Source organism: Halictus rubicundus, chromosome 12 (genome assembly GCF_050948215.1).
Source record: "Halictus rubicundus isolate RS-2024b chromosome 12, iyHalRubi1_principal, whole genome shotgun sequence".
In the NCBI taxonomy this organism is placed as follows: Eukaryota; Metazoa; Arthropoda; class Insecta; order Hymenoptera; family Halictidae; genus Halictus; species Halictus rubicundus.
In genome coordinates, this window is record NC_135160.1 from 3778195 (window position 1) to 3796191 (window position 17997).

Consider the following 17997-nt stretch of genomic DNA (forward strand, 5'->3'; position numbering starts at 1 on the left):
CTCCGCGAGGCTCCCAGCGGCATAACCGTTGTTTATCAACGAGGAGAATTGAGATTTAAATTAGACGGAGATATGCAGGAGATTCGCGCGTGGGGGCGGATAGCGTGTCCAGTCGATCCGGTCGCGGGTCGTCGACGATATATACCGGCTCCGAGGATCGGAGAGCAGGGGGTCAGTTGCTTTTCTTCCAGGGGGTTAAGGTTGGACGAATAATTCGCCACCTTCCGTTTCATTACGGTTACATCGCGTCGGCTGTAGAGCCGGCCGTCACGCGATCCCACGATCAATCCTTCCGGCGACGTTCGCCCGTCAAACCTCTGACCATCCTGAAATCGCGACCCGTTACGGACACGTAAATCACCGTCCATTAATGTCGCGCGACGATCCCCGATCTTCCTCGCGGCCCCAGACGATAGATAGAGCCGCGCGGTGGATCAGGGTTATCGGGGGATCGATGCCGACGTTGATTAGTGTCCGCGATTTTGAGCGCGATCGCTATGCCTGCGGCCGGATGCCACGGAACCCCAAAATTGCGGCACATGACCGACGCGTGGCTAGAACACTCTTCGAACTATCACTGTTTCTCTGTAACTGCAATTCGCACGCATTTGTCCTGATGCAGGTGGTAAATATTTATTTAAAGGTACGCTTCACATTTGTTCGTACAATAAAAAAAAATTGGTCTCGTATTCGTCTAAATTTGTAGAATATTGCCCATACGTCTGGGCATACCTCTGTTACAGTCTTCGCATGCTTGCCAATTTTGATGAAATTTTCAGTACACAATCGATACAGATCTACAAAATATATTTTTTAAATTCTCAATACGGGCTCGCCTAATAGAAGTTTCGAAAAATAACTTTTGCAACTCCTTCTTCTCTACATGTAGTGCACTAATTGTTCCAACTTCTCAGAAAAAGCCGAGGTCCAACATTCAAAAAGTTACTGTTTTATTTTTAAGAGTGTCCGAATATTATGCACATCCCGAGAGAAACGTTTGGGACAACCTACTATTGCATTTCGCACAAAGATGCTACCTGCGAACGGAGTTCGGCGTCTAGACAATATTGAACGGGTTTATCGAGACGCCAGTTCGTTGAGTTTTCCGGCAAATCGAACCATTCGTTATCGGAGGCGGTAAAGTGGCGGATTCGATAGCGATTTGATCCGTCGAAAATCGTCTGGCGATCGACGGAGGCGAAACGGCACGGGTCGTGAAATCGTCGTTACGAGACGGTTATGGGCGTATCCTGGGACGTATAAAACGTCTTTCGGCTCGGCGAAGCTTGCAGAACCTTCACAGCCGGTCGAGAATCGAATTTATTACGTGACCGGTTCGCGCCCGGGCCGCCGATAATCCTTCAAGGTACGTTCAGCGTGAGGGATTCGTGTCGCAGGCCGCGCCGACACAGTTACCTGGGAAATACCTGTCGAACCAAACGATTAAGCCCCGTGGGCGCATACCGTGTGCGCGTCAAACGGGTTTGAATCGAGCTTAATCTCGCCGCGTGCGGCCAAGCTCCTGGATAATTGCGCGATCCGAATGTTGGGCCGAATTTCCACCGACTAATGTGGTCGGCAAGGAATTGGTTCTGCCAGGTGGCAATCGATTTAGGTTGGGAGCCCGCGCCTGGGCTCTTTGGCGGATGCGGTTCAACTACCGAATTGCTAGGATGATTTTGATGGATACCCCAAGGGGGATTTGATTACGTTAAGTAGCGGAGTGATTCTGTTCTTGAATCCAATTTCGGATCGGCGAGCTTTTTTCGCCTCTATTAGACACCTATCAAGCTCTACGAGAGCTTAACCCGTTTTGCCGAATCCTCGGGATCTTTTGTCTTCGTTCCGACTGTAATTGTGTTCCGAGGGAACCTAATTTCTACCCTTTCAGTCCTTGAGCAGCCTTTCTCTGATTTCTAAGCTTTTTGGATGAACGAACGTTAGGACCCTGATCTGATTCTACGGTGGAACATTCGGACCTATTTTCTGATTCTGCTAATTTTGATTGGAAAGGCGAATTTTACAATTCACAATCTCCGGGGAGCAGTGGCAGGACACTCCCCCTCCCCCTTCTTCTAGTTTTACACTTCCAACCTTTGGAGAGGAATTCTTGCCTTTTCCTCTACAAATTTTACCACTTTCAACCCTTCAGGAAAAGTCTGTACCTTCTTTTCTGATTCTACACTTTCAACCTTTCGAGGAGGAGACTCTCCTGTACCTTTTTCTACGGAATTCTACAATTTCAAGCCCGTGAGAAGAATCTCTGTGAGAAACTTTCTCTTTTCTGATTCTTACAACGATGTTCTTTGATCTTGTTTCTCCAGAGGTTTTTTCAAGAGTTCGCGAAGACTTCTTTATTAGAATTTAATATCTACACCCCCAACACCCTTTTCTCGAAGGGTTTTTCTAAGGACTTACTCTACTCATCGAAATCCTTTTTTCTTTCTCTATTAACCATAACTGGGAGATCTTGGCTCTGGTAGAATTTTGCAACCTCTCATTGCAGCCTAAAGAAACTTTTTTGGATTCTGAACAACATTCAGGAAATAATTACTAACGCAAGAAAGGTCTTTTTGTTTTAGTAACCACATCTAACCCACTTTGTAGAAGTTTCAATATGGATAATTTACTGGTTGAGAAAAGTGGATAAAGGTTCACCGGGATTCGAACCTTGGTCGTCCGGGTGGTAGTCGAGAGACTAGTCATTGAGCCACTGTTGTCTCCAGCGTTATCCTACACTGTCCAAGGTACATTATCTTCACTTCTACAATTCTTCACCTTATCACAGCTTTTCCCCACCGTCTCTCTTCTTATCTACTGTAACACTTTCTACCTTCTACAAAAACCTGTCTTCTCCTTTTACCTTCTCCCTGCTATATATTTCCAATTAATCTTTTTCGAAGTAAACCTTAATTTAAAAAAGCACGTAGCTCTGCATCTTTAACAACCTCGATGAACTTACAATCTCAATACGCCGTGCAAATTACTAACCCTTAACGGACCAATGCCGCCATATAAACGGCATGACACTTTTACTTACTGGGTCCACTGCCGCGTATATGGCGGCAAAGATCAAATTAATTAATAATATAAATATTTTCCTGTCTATACTCGATATAAAAATGTTGAGTCCACAGTTTCCCTTCGTATGAAAAACAGCTTGGGCCTGGTGGGAAGTCAACTTGAAGTACTTCCGGACCGTTAAGGGCTAATATCGATAGAGCAGCAAGTTCGTTACAATATTTAATAAAAGTTACAATATTTATTATCCCGAATGCTTGCCGGAAAAATTCACTCTATAAAACCGTCGACATTAAAACGCAATATCTTTGAAACAATAATTGTTGAATGTTCACCCAGGCTTACGGCGTTTTCCGTCGCGGCGGGTCTCTCGACGAGAATCGCTCGAGCTTTTGAAACAATTCCGTGATGTGATTCGTCGGGGTTCCCAGACGACCGCGAAACGGCCGGTTCGATACGTCGGACGCCGTCAATTAAGTGTCCGATTACGGGCTAACGAATCCGCCTATAATTAGAAACGTTTTCGTCGGTGGCCGATCCAGGTTATTCGAACGGTTCACCGGTTGGGAAACACTTGGCAGCTCGCGGCCGTCATTGTTGTTCGAGTGCCGATTATTTATAACCGGCGCGGTGCTCCGCGGACTCGTGCTCGAGTTGAAAAGTCGCGATGGATCGATGGGCCCCTGTCGAACCGCTCTGCGAGTACGGTCCGCGTTTATCCGCGCGCCCGAATCGAAAGCCTGAAATACAGTCTGACCGACATCGGGCTAGAAACTCGGAAGCTAAATCGCTGATAGCGGTATTTCCGGCGGGGGCTATGAAATATTAAATTGCCGCAAAGCGAAACCTTATTCCGGACCGGAGCCATCGAACGCGCGTCGTTCACAGGGAATCGCGAAGGTATTATACCGTTCGTTATTCCCACGAACCGACAATTCTATCTTTCGATGGATCGCGGGGAATTAAATGAAATTATTCGCGGCGGATCGATTCCTTTGTGACGGTGCTCCAAAACGAGGCGCATTCATGCGAACTTCTTTCGGTCATTCTCTTGTTATTGTACTTTTCCTCTTTATTTTAATCCCTAGTTTCGTAGGCTGTATTATGAATTGTAAGATAAGCTTGTTTCACCGGCTGGAAGATGATTCACGGTAAAAATAAAATTCATTAACACTAGAACTACCGAGCAATAAATGCGACGTATATTACTTTGTAAAAGTGACAAGACTGTGCCCATTCAAACTTCGTACAACTTTTATTGTAATATCTGCTTCAATGAAGAGGTTCATTAAAAAATTTCCGATGAAAACATTTTTACAATTTCAGTAATTGTGAGAGAAAAAATTAGGAACCAGTCATTTTGACTGGTCCGGTAGTTCTAGCGTTAAAGTTCGCTAATAGTCTTCCCGTAAAAGTGGACGGAACCGAAGCTTTTCAGCGAGACCCAGCAAACGTGTGAAAATTAATCTATCGGTCAAACACGTACAAAACACCCGAAGATCCTTCGCCGAACAATTTCCAACGCGTCGGCAACGCGAGAGTGAATTTTCTCGCGTACTCGAGGGCGCGAGCAAATTATAATATTAGCGCAATTAGCAAGGCAAAATCGAAGTTCACAGCGGGCACGTCGATCCCATCAGAACTCGGGATGAGATCGCGTGCAGAATTTCGAAGCGAATTGCGACGGAGACGGATAACGGAGGGAGAGAGAGAGAGGGAGGTCTCATAGACGCGGAGTAATTCTCGGAGAGTTTGAATCGCGCGCGGGAACTTCGTAATTAAACAGACTTCGACTGGATCCCCGGCGGAATAATCGGGAAGAGGGTTGTTTTCGATTGGGATTGTTCTCGTCGTTTTTGGCCCGACTAGGCAACAACCGCCGTCGACGACGACGAACACTCTCTCCGTCTCTCTTCCACCCTATCTCTCTCTCTCTCGTTAGTTTTCGTCGGACACGGGTTGCGTCGGGACTCGCAACCGGCCGATCCGCTAATCCGGATTAAGTCACGATTTGAATGGGGCCGCACAATGGCATCGTGATTAGATTTAGATTGAAGCCAATTGCTCGGACGATCGGATTAGACTCGGCGATTCCCGCGGATTCCCTGACGATGAATTGTGCTCGATGGCCTGTGCGCGCGTTATCTCGCCGCCGCGTACCAGAAGTTCCCCAGACGAGCAAGTAATTGTCTGCGGGGAATGTCGTCCGCTGAAACGTTGCGGTAAATAGCCCCGTTGTTTCGCCACGTTGTTTGCACTTTGATTGCCGACGCCCGCTCGCTGCCCGCAGAAAATTATTCCAACCTCTTTCTGCCTCGAAGAGATCTATTGCTGACTTCTGTCAGCCCTTTCAACCCTAATCAGACGTACAGTGACTCGAGTGATTCTTAAACACCCTTTCAGGACAATTTTTGAAAGGGTGGATTGGTCGTCTTCCATTTTCCTGCGATGCTGGAAGAATTATTTTAGCGAGTAACGTGCAATGAAAATTTAGGAGAAATCGCTCTCTGACTTTTTCAAAAATTTTATACCCGTCATTTGCTACACTAATTCTTCTAGCTCCACAGAAAAATTGAACTGGTTTGATCCACTTTTAAAAAAGTTATTCTGATTGAACCCTCAAATGTATACTGTTTCCTCAGTAGGCGACCTGTCACAGCAGAATCCTCCGAAAAATTCCGTAATAATTTACTGGGGTACTTCAAAGTGTATGGTTTAGGGTCGCAAAATCCAAACCTTCGAAAGAATATAAATAAACTTTATATTTGCAAATTATCTTGCGATCATCAGCGAAAAGCAGTGTAGAGAGAATTATACCGGGGTCACGAAAGGCTGCCATTCGAGGGTTATAAAGTATTTGAAAAATTAATTATTGCAACAATATTCTGAACTTTTTTCAATGTCTATGCCTTAGAGATTTGTAGATCATTAATTTTTGTCACGAAAGCATAAAATCCGCAGTCTACACGTCGCGTTTTCGGCTCGCCCTTAATCCAAATATTGATCAGAGATAGAGCCGCGAGGCTTACTCTATGAATAAATAAATGTTAAATAAAGTTGAGACCTACCGTTGGGTACTGTCGGTGGTTTTTTCGTCTGCACCCTCGCCGTCGCGTTGTTCACCTATCGAAACAAAAGCAGAGCGTTAGAAATCATCGAGCGCCGTCCCGAGCAGTGGCAATTTCCCTCGTCGATCATCGGCGAGATCCGCGCCTCGTCGGGAGACAGTTTTCACCGGCAATTTCCCCGATTTCCCGCGGAGAAAACTCGGCGGAATCCGAGAGAACGTATCGAAGTTTCGAAACGCAATCTCGGGGTTTCGATGGAACGAAAGTTGCCCGTGGAAACTTCCCGACGTCGGCGAACGATTTTCCGTCGCGGAGAAAACCGTCGGGAAAATCGGGCGACGCCAATTGCACGCGGATCTCGCTGGATCGCGATCGCATCGACGGACACTCGATCCCACAGGTGCGCGCGTTGACGCCTGAATTCTCGTGATGGCGGCGAGATGAAAGAGCTCGAATTAAAATCAAGTGTCCGTCGATTCATCTTTCGTCAGTCTCGTTTGCCGCTGCACGCCGCTCGAATCGAAACCTTCCCTGGCAAAATAATTTTATATTGTACACTAATTAAAACGGCGGTTAGATAAAATCTGCAGAAAACTCGCGAAGCTTAATGGGAAATTTCGAGCGGCGTGGAGCGGCAAGTTTCGCTTGAATTCAGATTCGGATGTTTCTAATTACTCTAATTGAATCCTCAATCACGGAACTGCGATTCAGTGTTTCTCGACTGTCGATTTTTATGCGGAATAAAAATTGTCTACTGCAAGGAGTCCGGTAAAAAAAAAATTAGAAAAAGCTAAGTTCAAAATAATACACTGACTTTCTTCAATTTTCCTGGCTTTCTGTCGTAAATTGCACCGATTCACTTTTGCCACGAGTGCATAAAATCCGCAGTCTGTTCGCATTTTCTAAGTTTGTATTTCTTGTCGCAGCCTTGTGTCTAATAGGTTCTTAGATCGAAGGATTTGCCGTGTACTCTGAAATCCTTTCTGAATTCAAGGAACGCTTAAAATCTAATTACCGGCACGAGCAGGGTCTCCGAGAGGCTTTCTCCTCGAAGACTTTGCTCTAGTTCGTGGCCCCGAAGACGAACCACATCAATTGCACATTAATACAGGCGTCTAAAAATTGTCGCGGCAACTCCGAATCGATTCTACGCGATCGATGGAAACCTTGGAGATTGCTCATCTTCGGGACCACGAACGAAAGCGTTCGATCGATCGTTCCGATATCCTCGACGTTCGTCTGCCCTTCGACTTTTTCATCTCCACCGCGAATCGCTTCAAAACCTCTATGAAAAATAGAAAAATTTACCGATCACGAAAACAAAGACTCCGTGCACTGGTACAGTCTGTACACCGTTCAATTAATTCTGTCCAAACATTTCCACAGAGCCGACCGGGCTTGCATATTTACCGCGCAACGAATCAATTTGTACTTGAACGCGATAAGAGGTGTAATCAAACAATTGTTGAACGGTGTACGGCTGAATGAAATTGTTGGAGAAAGGGCAGTTTCGTCGGGAAATCGGCGATCGATTTTCCAGGGGTTCTCCGGGGAAGCGGGAACATTTTCGGCCGACTCGAATTTTCGGAAAAGCCGAAGAAACGGCTCGTTCTTCCCGCTTTCCCGGACGATTGCGGGCGGGGCGGGAGGCGGGGGTGGCGGTGAAAAAAAAAGAGAATCAAGAGCCTGTTGTCGTCGATTTCCGATTATCTCAGTCTCGCGCAAGTACTTTCGTCGACTGGCCGAACCGGGAAAGGGGAGTGGATATCTCGACGAGCCGACTTCCTCCCTTTGTCGGTCGGTTTCCTCTCGACTTCTCGCTTTTCAGCTTCCCACGGGCTCTTCCCGTCCAGCTTTTCCGTCGCGGGAAATCTCCAGACGAAGAGCACCATCGACGCGAATCTTTCGCCGTTTTTCTGCCACCTATGTTTCCTACCTGTCCTTTGAGACCTCTAATTATACATTTTTATTTTTCGGCTGCAAACAGTTCTTCCGTTATCTCGTCTCCTCTCAGTTTTCTGGATGTCACATGAACTCATTTTTGTTTCACTTTTTGCGACGCTTAACGCCGTTTCCCGACGCCATTTGTTCCGTTCGTTTCAGACAATCTTTCTCTGAGATGGTACCTACAGTGTAAACCTACTGAATAAATAATAATGCACCACTGTTACAAATGACAATCCTGTTATATTCGTCAATTTGTGTGTATAATTCCGAGTGCATAATTCCTTGCATTAAAACTTCGATTTTTGGCATTTTCTCGTCAAGATCTACAGGATTACATTTAAAGAAGTCACAAATTTTTGGACCCAGAGAGTGAAGTTCAGAGTGAAATCAAGTCCCGTTTGATGACGTCTGGTTCTAGCGCTAAATGTGATGAAAGTAATCAATTATGAGAATAACGTTTAATAAATTTGTCCGTAAATATCAACGCTCGTGTAACAGTAGGTTAGTTGCGTTACTGGTTCACCATTGTACCTAGACCAGTGAACTGACACGTTCGCTTACGAGACGAATAATGCGAATGATTTTCTTTGCTCAATTCATTTGTCAAGAGGTGCTCTCTTAATTTAATTTCGTCACGAGACCACGTTTCTTTGTATTGCATATTGGGTCTCTGCGATTGGTTATTACGTCTGGCATTCGTCCAAGCCCGAAGCAATTGGAGCTCTCTGCCCTGCTTCTTTAGATGATACGCTATAGATACCAGAGGCTCTAGGAGACAGTTCTTTTTTCAACCTGACACGTTCTCTGATTCCTCTGTGATCCACTTGTGCCTCTTATTCTTCGAATAATATTAGCGTGGTTGTTCACCTTTCTTATTTTTTACAGACACTTTCCTACCTGACAGGAACAATAGAAAACTGATTGTATGCATACTAATTCTTATCTGAAATTCAAAGATGGGAAACGCAGCGAAGTTCAGTAGAAAGTGATGGCCACGATCAGACTGCATATATTCCCCACCACTGCAATCGGATATTCGAAAATATTTTACTTCGGAAATTGGTTCTTACTTAATCTGACTTTCATATACAGGGTGTCCCGTAACTGCCTCGTATCAAAAAATTTAATTCTATATTTTCGACTCAGTTTTTCATGTAGAATCACCCCCTGCTCGGTTGTACCACCAGTTACGGGACACCCTGTGTATACAACAGAGTAGACTGCATATATTCCCCACCACTGCAATCGTGTTTTTGAAAATATTTTACTTCGGAAATTGGTTCTTAGTTAATCTGACTTTCATATACAGGGTGTCCCGCAACTGCCTCGTATCAAAAAATTTTATTCTATATTTTCGAATCAGTTTTTCATGTAGAATCACCCCCTGCTCGGTTGCATCATCAGTTGCGGGACACCCTGTGTATACAACAAAGTAGACTGCGTATATTCCCCACCACTGCAATCGTGTTTTTGAAAATATTTTACTTCGGAAATGGGTTCTTACTTAATCAGACTTTCATATATACAACAAAGTAGACTGGAGATACGAATTGTACACAAAAATGAAAATTGTCTGCACCAGTTATCAGAGACAGGAGTGAAGTAAAAATGTTTTCGCTTCTCTAACAAACCTAATAGACTGAAAACACTTTATTGACACTCTGAAACGCTTTATCTACCGACGAATAAGAACCAGATTGTTCTTGTTATCAGAAGAATCAGCCGTTTCTGTCGCTGTTTACCAATTTGCGTCGCGTGACCGACGCCCGGGGTCTCTTAAAGCGGACAAATCGCGAGGAACAGGGTTGGGAATTTCAGAAACAACTACCGGTGTTCCTCCGCGGCCATCCAGCCCATAAATTTGTTAGATCAGACACCGACACCGTCGGGCAGTTTCTTCGGCCGATCCCGTTGCCGGTGCGCCGGTCGATTTGCATTTTACGATCTCGTTTGCCAGCGACGGGATTGTGTTCCACCTGCGCCGGTTATCGTTACGGGAACATCGAGCCGAAGTTTGTCGCGTCGTAACTACGGATCCCGTCTAATTTTCCGGCGGGAAATCGCGAGCCCGCCGGGAAACTGCGAACAATGGCGAAACGATCCCGAGCTGTCTGCCGCTCGCGAAATACGCGGACCGTTCCGGTTATTTGGGACGCGTCGGGGCTACCTTTTGATTCGATTAAACGAGCCCAGTGCTTAATCAATTTTACACATTTCAGTCGAGTCGATTTTACACAGATTTCGATCGTTCCGAATGTGCCCCTCGTGACGTTTTATTGGTTAATTTGATTTTAACCTTGCTTCACCCTGCTGCATTCAATTTTTAAAAAAGACATTTTTCGCGGGAAGTTCTGTTCATATTTTTTCAGGAAATATTATCTTGAAAATAATTCGGGAAATATCGAAGGCGATTTTTCAAATTTCGAAATGGATTTAACGTTAGCACTCGAATGGTGACTGTAAGGCACCACTAAAAATTGCTGTATCATTAGTCAAAATATTTTGTACGTTATTAAATTCGTATTGCACGAGTAAATTGCACCTTTACGTATGTATAACATGGAAAAAAATATACAGAATGGAAATGTTCTGGATCGGAAGAAATGTTTCGCTTTGGAGTGAAAATATCTTCGAGTGCAAAGGGTTAATGGTGTAATGTGATTGCAGCAGAAATTGTTTAATGATTAAAAAGGAAGTATTATCATTTTGCGCTTGAAGTTAACGTCACTTGTGGGGCGAGCTAGTATTTAATTGTACAATTTCGAAGAAACGAAAATGGAAGATTGAAGATTAGTGAAACAAGTGGTGTACGGTGCTTGTCTGACTACTGCTGGGAAGTACTACTGCACAAGCCAGTGTTGTTCGTGCTTCCCGAGCAAACCAGTTGGTTATTCTCCGCGTGTACTCGCTGGAGATCAGAAGTTTTAGCCTTATCGAGTATCGTCGAGTTTGAATTTAGGGTTTCTGTCGCACGTACAACGTCGGACGAAGTTTTGGATCAGTCTCTGCGAATGGATGAACATGCACACGCGTCTGCCAAGTCGTCGAACTTGGGTTTCGTGTACCCAAAAACTGGGGTGAACTTCCAATCATTTTCCGAATGAGAAAATCATGGCTTACCGAAAAATTGTTGTGAAAAATCACGAAGTAATAAGGAAACCTAATAAAAAATTTACTTTCTCCGCGCACAATGAATGCCCAAAAACATTATAAATTATTATCATGTAAAATGACTATAAATTATATTCTTCGCAAGAAAATATATCCAAAAATCAAGGTGCAGAAGTACTTCTTTGATCCCCATTGCAGCAGAAGTGCGACTAACCTAGTCACCGTAGAGTGCCGAGTTACCGGCGGCGTTCTTTCGCGTAAATTGCATTAATTAAGAGCAGCTTGTTAAGTGGAGGGCCACTTTGAGACACGGTGGGCGTGTAGGAATCGAATCGCAGGAGAAACGTCCCTCAATTTCCGGTGTCGGTTTGCAATTCTGAGGGACGCGCGAATATCGTTTGTTCCAACTTCGCGTAGACTCGTTTGTCAAGGCTCAAACGGTGTGAAGAGATCCGGTAGTCGAACGCGTTCGCAGTCTCCGTTCATAAATCCTCGAGTTTTCGACTGGTTCCGCAGTTGCCGGGCCCCAAAGTTCCGCGGGAACTTCGCTGCGGCCACAGTTCATCGATAGTTAACGGTCGCCGACGAGTGAAAGATAAATAACCGACGAAACTTCCATTGGCGGCGGCGAACGTTCCTCAGCTTCCGGAAAAATTCGCGAGTATACGAATCGTGCAAGGTTCACCGGAAGTTTCGAACAAATACAACTTTGTTTGCGTATGAATGAGAAACAAATGAGCGTCAAAATTGTATATTTTGCAAGCCAGAATTCAAGGAAGAAATTATAGCGTGACGTACAGTCGCTCCGCTTCCTTTCGCTTTAAATAATTAATTAATTCTCGGTCTCTGTAATACAGTTTCCGTAGTTTCATTCTAAAATTTTATGTGAAATAGTTTACACAGTTAAAGCAGCTCTTTGTGATAAATGGAAATGATATTTAGAAAATCCTAATAGGCAAGATTAATTGACAGTTAATAAAATTATTTAAAGGGACAAAATCCAGTAATTTTGAACCGTTGTTTCTTTCTATTTTTTCAAATCTTACAAATTTGTACGTGACGATATTTTATTGTATGTTTCAGATTTTCAATGAAAGGAAATTCTAAATCTAAACAATTGTAGAATAAAAAGCAGTACGAGTCGGGTCGGGAAAAACTGCAATTGGATTGAAAAAATGCAAATAATGACCGTGCGTTTGAAAGTTATATAGTGTTCCAGAGGGTTAATAGGTGTCCGTGGAATCTGATACGGGCACTTCGAATTTGAATAATGGCGGACGGATAGTAATGGTATGATAATAAGAGACCCCGAGCGTCGAATTGCGGCTAAACTGGGATAAAATTTCGCTTTTCTTTAATGAAAAATCGATTGCCCCACGGTACAGGCGAATTGGTTCGTTATGCAAGGAATTCCTTCGAGAGCGATTAAAGTTTCCCGATCGATATTAATCGCACGCGCGTTTTCGTCGAGCGGCCTCGAGGCTACTTAGATTGGAGAACAACAAAGTGAAATCGTTTAATAAAACACACTCCGATGTCATCATTCGGTTATTCCCCAAAAAAATCTTTCTGCTCTCGCAATTTATTTTTAAAATTTATACTGTTGAAATCTGTATTTATTTAGATTAATTTTCTGTTCTCGCAATTTGTTTGCAAAATGAATTTCGACTCTTAAAATTTGTTTCTTATATTGGAATGTATTCCTAGATTAATATCTGCTCTTGAAACTTGTTTCTAAAATTAACCTCCACTCTTAAAAGTTCTTAAAATTTGTTTCTACTGTCCGAATTTATTCGTAGTTTAATTTCCACTTTCGAAGTTAGCTCCTCGAAATTAATTTCCACTGTTAAAATCGGACCTTGAAAATCGTGCGTACCATCGGACTTGATTCCTGTGCAAATTTGCAACGCGGAAGCGCATTTCCGAAATTCCGCAACCGGAGTTGCCGGTGTAAAATTTGTTCCCGTGAAAGCGTTTAGTTTCCGCGGACACAGCTGCAAGTTCACCGTCGGTGTAGTTGTATCCAGATATTTTCCAGCGTGTTTTATCGGGATCCGCGCAACACGGCCGGCGTTCGAAAACAAAGTGGAGAGCGAACGCGACCCGGTCTTATTGTTGTCGAGGAAAATTTGGCGCGTGTCAGATATAGCCGACAGAATCGGATCGGCGCGGTACAAACAGGGCAAACGGTTGCAAACAAACGTCGGTGTAGACAACGGGCGAACGGACGCGTGCATCTGCGCCGTCGGAATCGATTCTCGGGGGCTCTCTGGCTTGTTCCTGTCGCCGGATAACAAACAATACGCGCCTGGATGAACCTCGAAATCTTTGTTTGCCGCCCTTGTATCACAGCAAACGTCCACGCTGACAATGAAAGCGAATATGCGAGCTGAACGCGCGCGAGCGCGCTCGGACGCGTGCGAATTCCAGCCTCGATTGTGTTGCAAATTAGTCCCTGGACTCCGCGATTGTTCAGCTCTGATTTCAATCTTCCTTTATATTTTTTTTTTCCTTTCGCAAATTAGGGTAACATTGTTAGTTCCGCCAGATTATTTAAGGCAACTGAAGCTTACGCGGTTAAATTATTTCGCAATTATCGAATGGGGCGTTTGTGTTCGTAAAATGATCTGTGATAAATTATCCTGTAAAATGATCTCGAATAATTTTTATTAAGCGTTAGCTGTAAGAGGTACGCGTTTGTTGCTTTTCTTAATAATTCGCCTGTGTTCAACACTACATGTACCAAGCACGAAACGTATAAAAGTGAAACGTCTTATAGAATGAATTTAATTAAACTATGGAATGAATTTAGAATTTAGAATAGATTTATAGAATGAATTTAATTAAAAACATTGAATTTACTTAAACTATAGAATGAATTTAGAATTTAGAATAGATTTATAGAACGAATTTAATTTAAAACATTGAATTTACTTAAACTATAGAATGAATTTAGAATTTAGAATAGATTTATAGAACGAATTTAATTTAAAACATTGAATTTACTTAAACTATAGAATGAATTTAGAATTTAGAATAGATTTATAGAACGAATTTAATTGAAAAGATTGAATTTACTTAAACTATAGAACGAATTTAGAATTTAGAATAGATTTATAGAACGAATTTAATTTAAAACATTGAATTTACTTAAACTATAGAATGAATTTAGAATTTAGAATAGATTTATAGAATGAATTTAATTTAAAACATTGAATTTACTTAAACTATAGAATGAATTTAGAATTTAGAATAGATTTATAGAATGAATTTAATTTAAAAAATTGAATTTACTTAAACTGTGTACAAGTTTCATTATATATGCTTAACACTTTGACTGCCACACTAGAAACCTCAAAAATTCCATAAAGTCAAACTAAGTTATTGAATGAAATGAAGATTGAAAAAAATTAAATGTATGATATTGAGTAATCCTCCAACTTTGTTGCATTTTATAGATCCTAATCTAATTTGGTACAATGAATATATTACCGTAAAAATTCATTCTAAAACCTGGATAAATAACTACGTCACCCACATATGGATGACATGGCAGTGATCGTGTTAAATAAAGAAGTGAATTCGGTGATTTCCTATGATTTTTATAATTTTAGTAATTATGAAGTAGAAAACCGGTCATTTTGATCGTGGTAAGTTTAGTATTAAATTGCCTGAATGAATATTTTTATCGACTCATTTCCCACGAACAGAACTGTAAAATTGATCTGTATAGTAAGCCTGTACAAGTGTCCTGAGAGAGAATTATTTCTCCCACCATAATAATTTCAATAACAGCACAAGGTAGAATCCGAGACCGGTTATTGGGATTCTCTGGTCAAATGGAACGTCCGATTGTGCGAAATTTGCGATGTGATTTGATTATCTACTTCGTTCCTGCTGTAACGGTGTTCAGTACGTGCTCGACCGGTCACCTGAATTCTGTTAGAGCAGCATCGTAGTCCGAGGATCGCGTATTTTCCTATCAAATCAAGCCCGTCGTCCGCTGTTACGATATTATCGGTATCGTGGGCCCGGCTCCGTCTCGGCTTAGCTGTATTTACACGTACACAACGGCGGAACCAGCTCGTAAATCCGTCAGTAGGTCGTGTAGCGACGGACGAAGCGACGTCCCCTTGGATCAGAGAGAATCTCGTCGTCGCCGTCGCCGATGCATCCCCGGGATCTCTATAGCTAGCGAACCGTGCCCGCGTCCTCTTGGGTATCGGTCCCAAGGGTGGTCTCTCCTCCTCGGAACGTTGATATCGATCCAATTAACACATTAGCCGTCGCATTTAGCGCTGACGGTACACGACGCCTGGCGTTTGGTTATTAATTTTCCGAATAGACTGTCAAATTGTCTGCCTAATGAACGGGCGCTGCGGCGCCGAAACAGATCTCTGTTGCGACAGTGCTATTTATGCGGATATCACTGCGGGCAAGCTCTGCTGGGACATCCTTTCTGATAGGAAAATTTGGTCCAGTGAATTCTCTGTATATGTCGCCAATGCCTCGATGATAAACGTCGCGGAATTATCCCCACTACCGCGGTGTATACCCCGTGAGAGGTATGAGGGGCCACGAAGTTCGAGAGGCCTCAACGAGTGTAAACGTAACGCAGCTCGTGTCCTCGACGATATATGTCGCTAGCAAGACACTTGTTATTGACATACAGTAAGGAGCATAACTGAACCAATAACCACAACTTTTGTGTAAATCATTATTTATTGCTAGGAATATAGAAGAATAACAAAAAATAAATATTATAATTATTTTTATCATAGTTAGAAGTGACTGAAGACATTTTTTTCAATAACTAATGTCTCCTCGTTTAACAATGACCTTAGAAGGATATTTTACAAGATCATTTTATAGATGCTGTTGAAAATATGCCTTTTGAAGAAAAAAAATGTAATGTTCATGCATGACAGAGACCCTAAGCACACTGCTAAAAGTGTACAAAATTGACTGAATAAATTTCCTGTTCTGGATTGACCTGCATAGAGCCCCGACCTCAACCCCATAGAGTATCTATGGGGTTTACTAAAAAGACGGCTTCGGGATTCATACGACTCCCAACCAACTTCAATCACAGATTTGTATGAAAGAATTCAAGTACAGTGGGGAAAAATATCTCCGGATTATTGTAAAAAATTAGTAGAATAAAAATTAGTGGACGAAATATTAAAAATAAATAATATACGAAATATTGCCAAGTATTGAACGTGGTGCAAAACCGAGTCAATCCATTTGTTTTGTCATTGCTAAACGAGGAGACATTAATTATTGAAAAAAATGTCTTCAGTTACTTCTAACTATGATGAAAATAATTATAATGTTTATTGTTTGTTATTCTTCTATATTCCTAGCATAAAAATAATAATTTACACAAAAGTTGTGGTTATTGGTTCAGTTATGCTCCTTACTGTATATCGAGAATTGACTGTAGTTTGTGTCAGGGAAATCCTAGGGACCTCGGACGAAGAAGGAACCCAAAACACCTGAAGAATGACCTCGGACAATGTCGACTCCGACCACGAAGCCGACCACGAAGAGGAACGAGGTTCTTTTGGCCGTCGCGATCATCGAAGCGGATAGCGCGCGCGTTGACAGGCTCGGGTCGGCCGGAGAAACGTACGAGTGTCGTAGCCGACTGGGAGAAGTCCGCGCGAGCATTATGAATTATGACAGGCCCGATAAGATTGCTAATGAGGAAAGTTGTTGCCGGCTGATTGCATCGACTGTTGCACGGCAGAGCTTATTCATCGTTTCAGTTTATCCGCGACTCACGGGCGCCTCGTGGCCGCTCTTATCATCTCGCGACGTTCGTCGCCGAGCGGATCCTTTCTCCGGCGCCGTTTTCTTCCCGGCCAGTTTTCCCATCGTGAAAGTACGTTTCTGCCCGACGACAGGGAGATCCAATTAAAGTTCGAAAGGTCGCCGGCGTAGTCGATAACGAACAAACACCCGTCCCGACGACCAGAATAGATTGAACACCGCCGGAGGTTCGATGTCTCGGGCCCGTTCCTTCGTCCAGGAAACTCGTTCCCGGGGAATTTCGTCCGGGAATTGAGACCGCATAAATGACTCGCGAAACGTGTTTACCGGCGCTGATATACGCCGTGTACGATTCATGAAACAGCCACGGTGTATTAATAGCGAGATAGTTAAAATCGATCGGAGCCGACCTAACGAGCCACGATTTACCGGGAGGAGGAGGGGGGAGGGGGATAGGGGTGGTTAGATTTACTCGCTTCCTGCGTTTCAGTACAGATCTGGCTGATACTGCGAATCGGCCGGAAATCGTGGATCGTTCGTGTCCGACCGCGTCACGAACCGGTGTCCGCGTGGAAACGCGAGGCCTCCCCGCTTCGTACCGCTTCGAAAACCTACTTGGAACAGGAGGAACGAGCCATCGATCGGTCCTGCCAAATCGAACGGCCCCGCAAATGGCAATCGGATCGGTGAATTTCATGCGGAAGACATCCTAACTCGTTCGGACCCGCCCGGTAGTTCGTGAAACAAATTTTATTGACGCACTCGCGCGAAATCAGAGAAAATTTTAATACAGGAACGGCGAAATTAAGTTTATAGTAATTTCAGAGGGAGTTCCTGAGGTATACGTTGCGTCCGAAGAAGAGGTCGATCGATAATCGAATCGCAGAGCGGCCGCTCTCGTGCTGCTCGATTGAATATGCCGAGGGAACTCGTCGAGTGTCCGTGCAACCGAAGAGTGGACCTTGAAAGGCCTTTCACGAAGAAGGCAACTCATTTATCGGAGCAATTCGGCCGGGACGGTAATCAATGAGGCTGCTTCTGCCTCGTTTTAGGAGAAAACCCGGTGCAGATGCAC

At 43.5% G+C, this 17997-nt stretch overlaps 1 protein-coding gene across 12 annotated transcripts in view; it reads right to left on the reverse strand.

The window, feature by feature from the left end:
* The window catches only part of LOC143359946 (RNA binding protein fox-1 homolog 2), a 437182-nt gene that overhangs the window by 70793 nt on the left and 348392 nt on the right, over positions 1-17997 (reverse strand). For all 12 annotated transcript variants that reach the window (XM_076798373.1, XM_076798374.1, XM_076798378.1 and 9 more), the window contains one exon: positions 6090-6144. In XM_076798373.1, coding sequence (XP_076654488.1) covers positions 6090-6144 — 55 coding nt within the window. The remainder of the gene's footprint in view (positions 1-6089; positions 6145-17997) is intronic.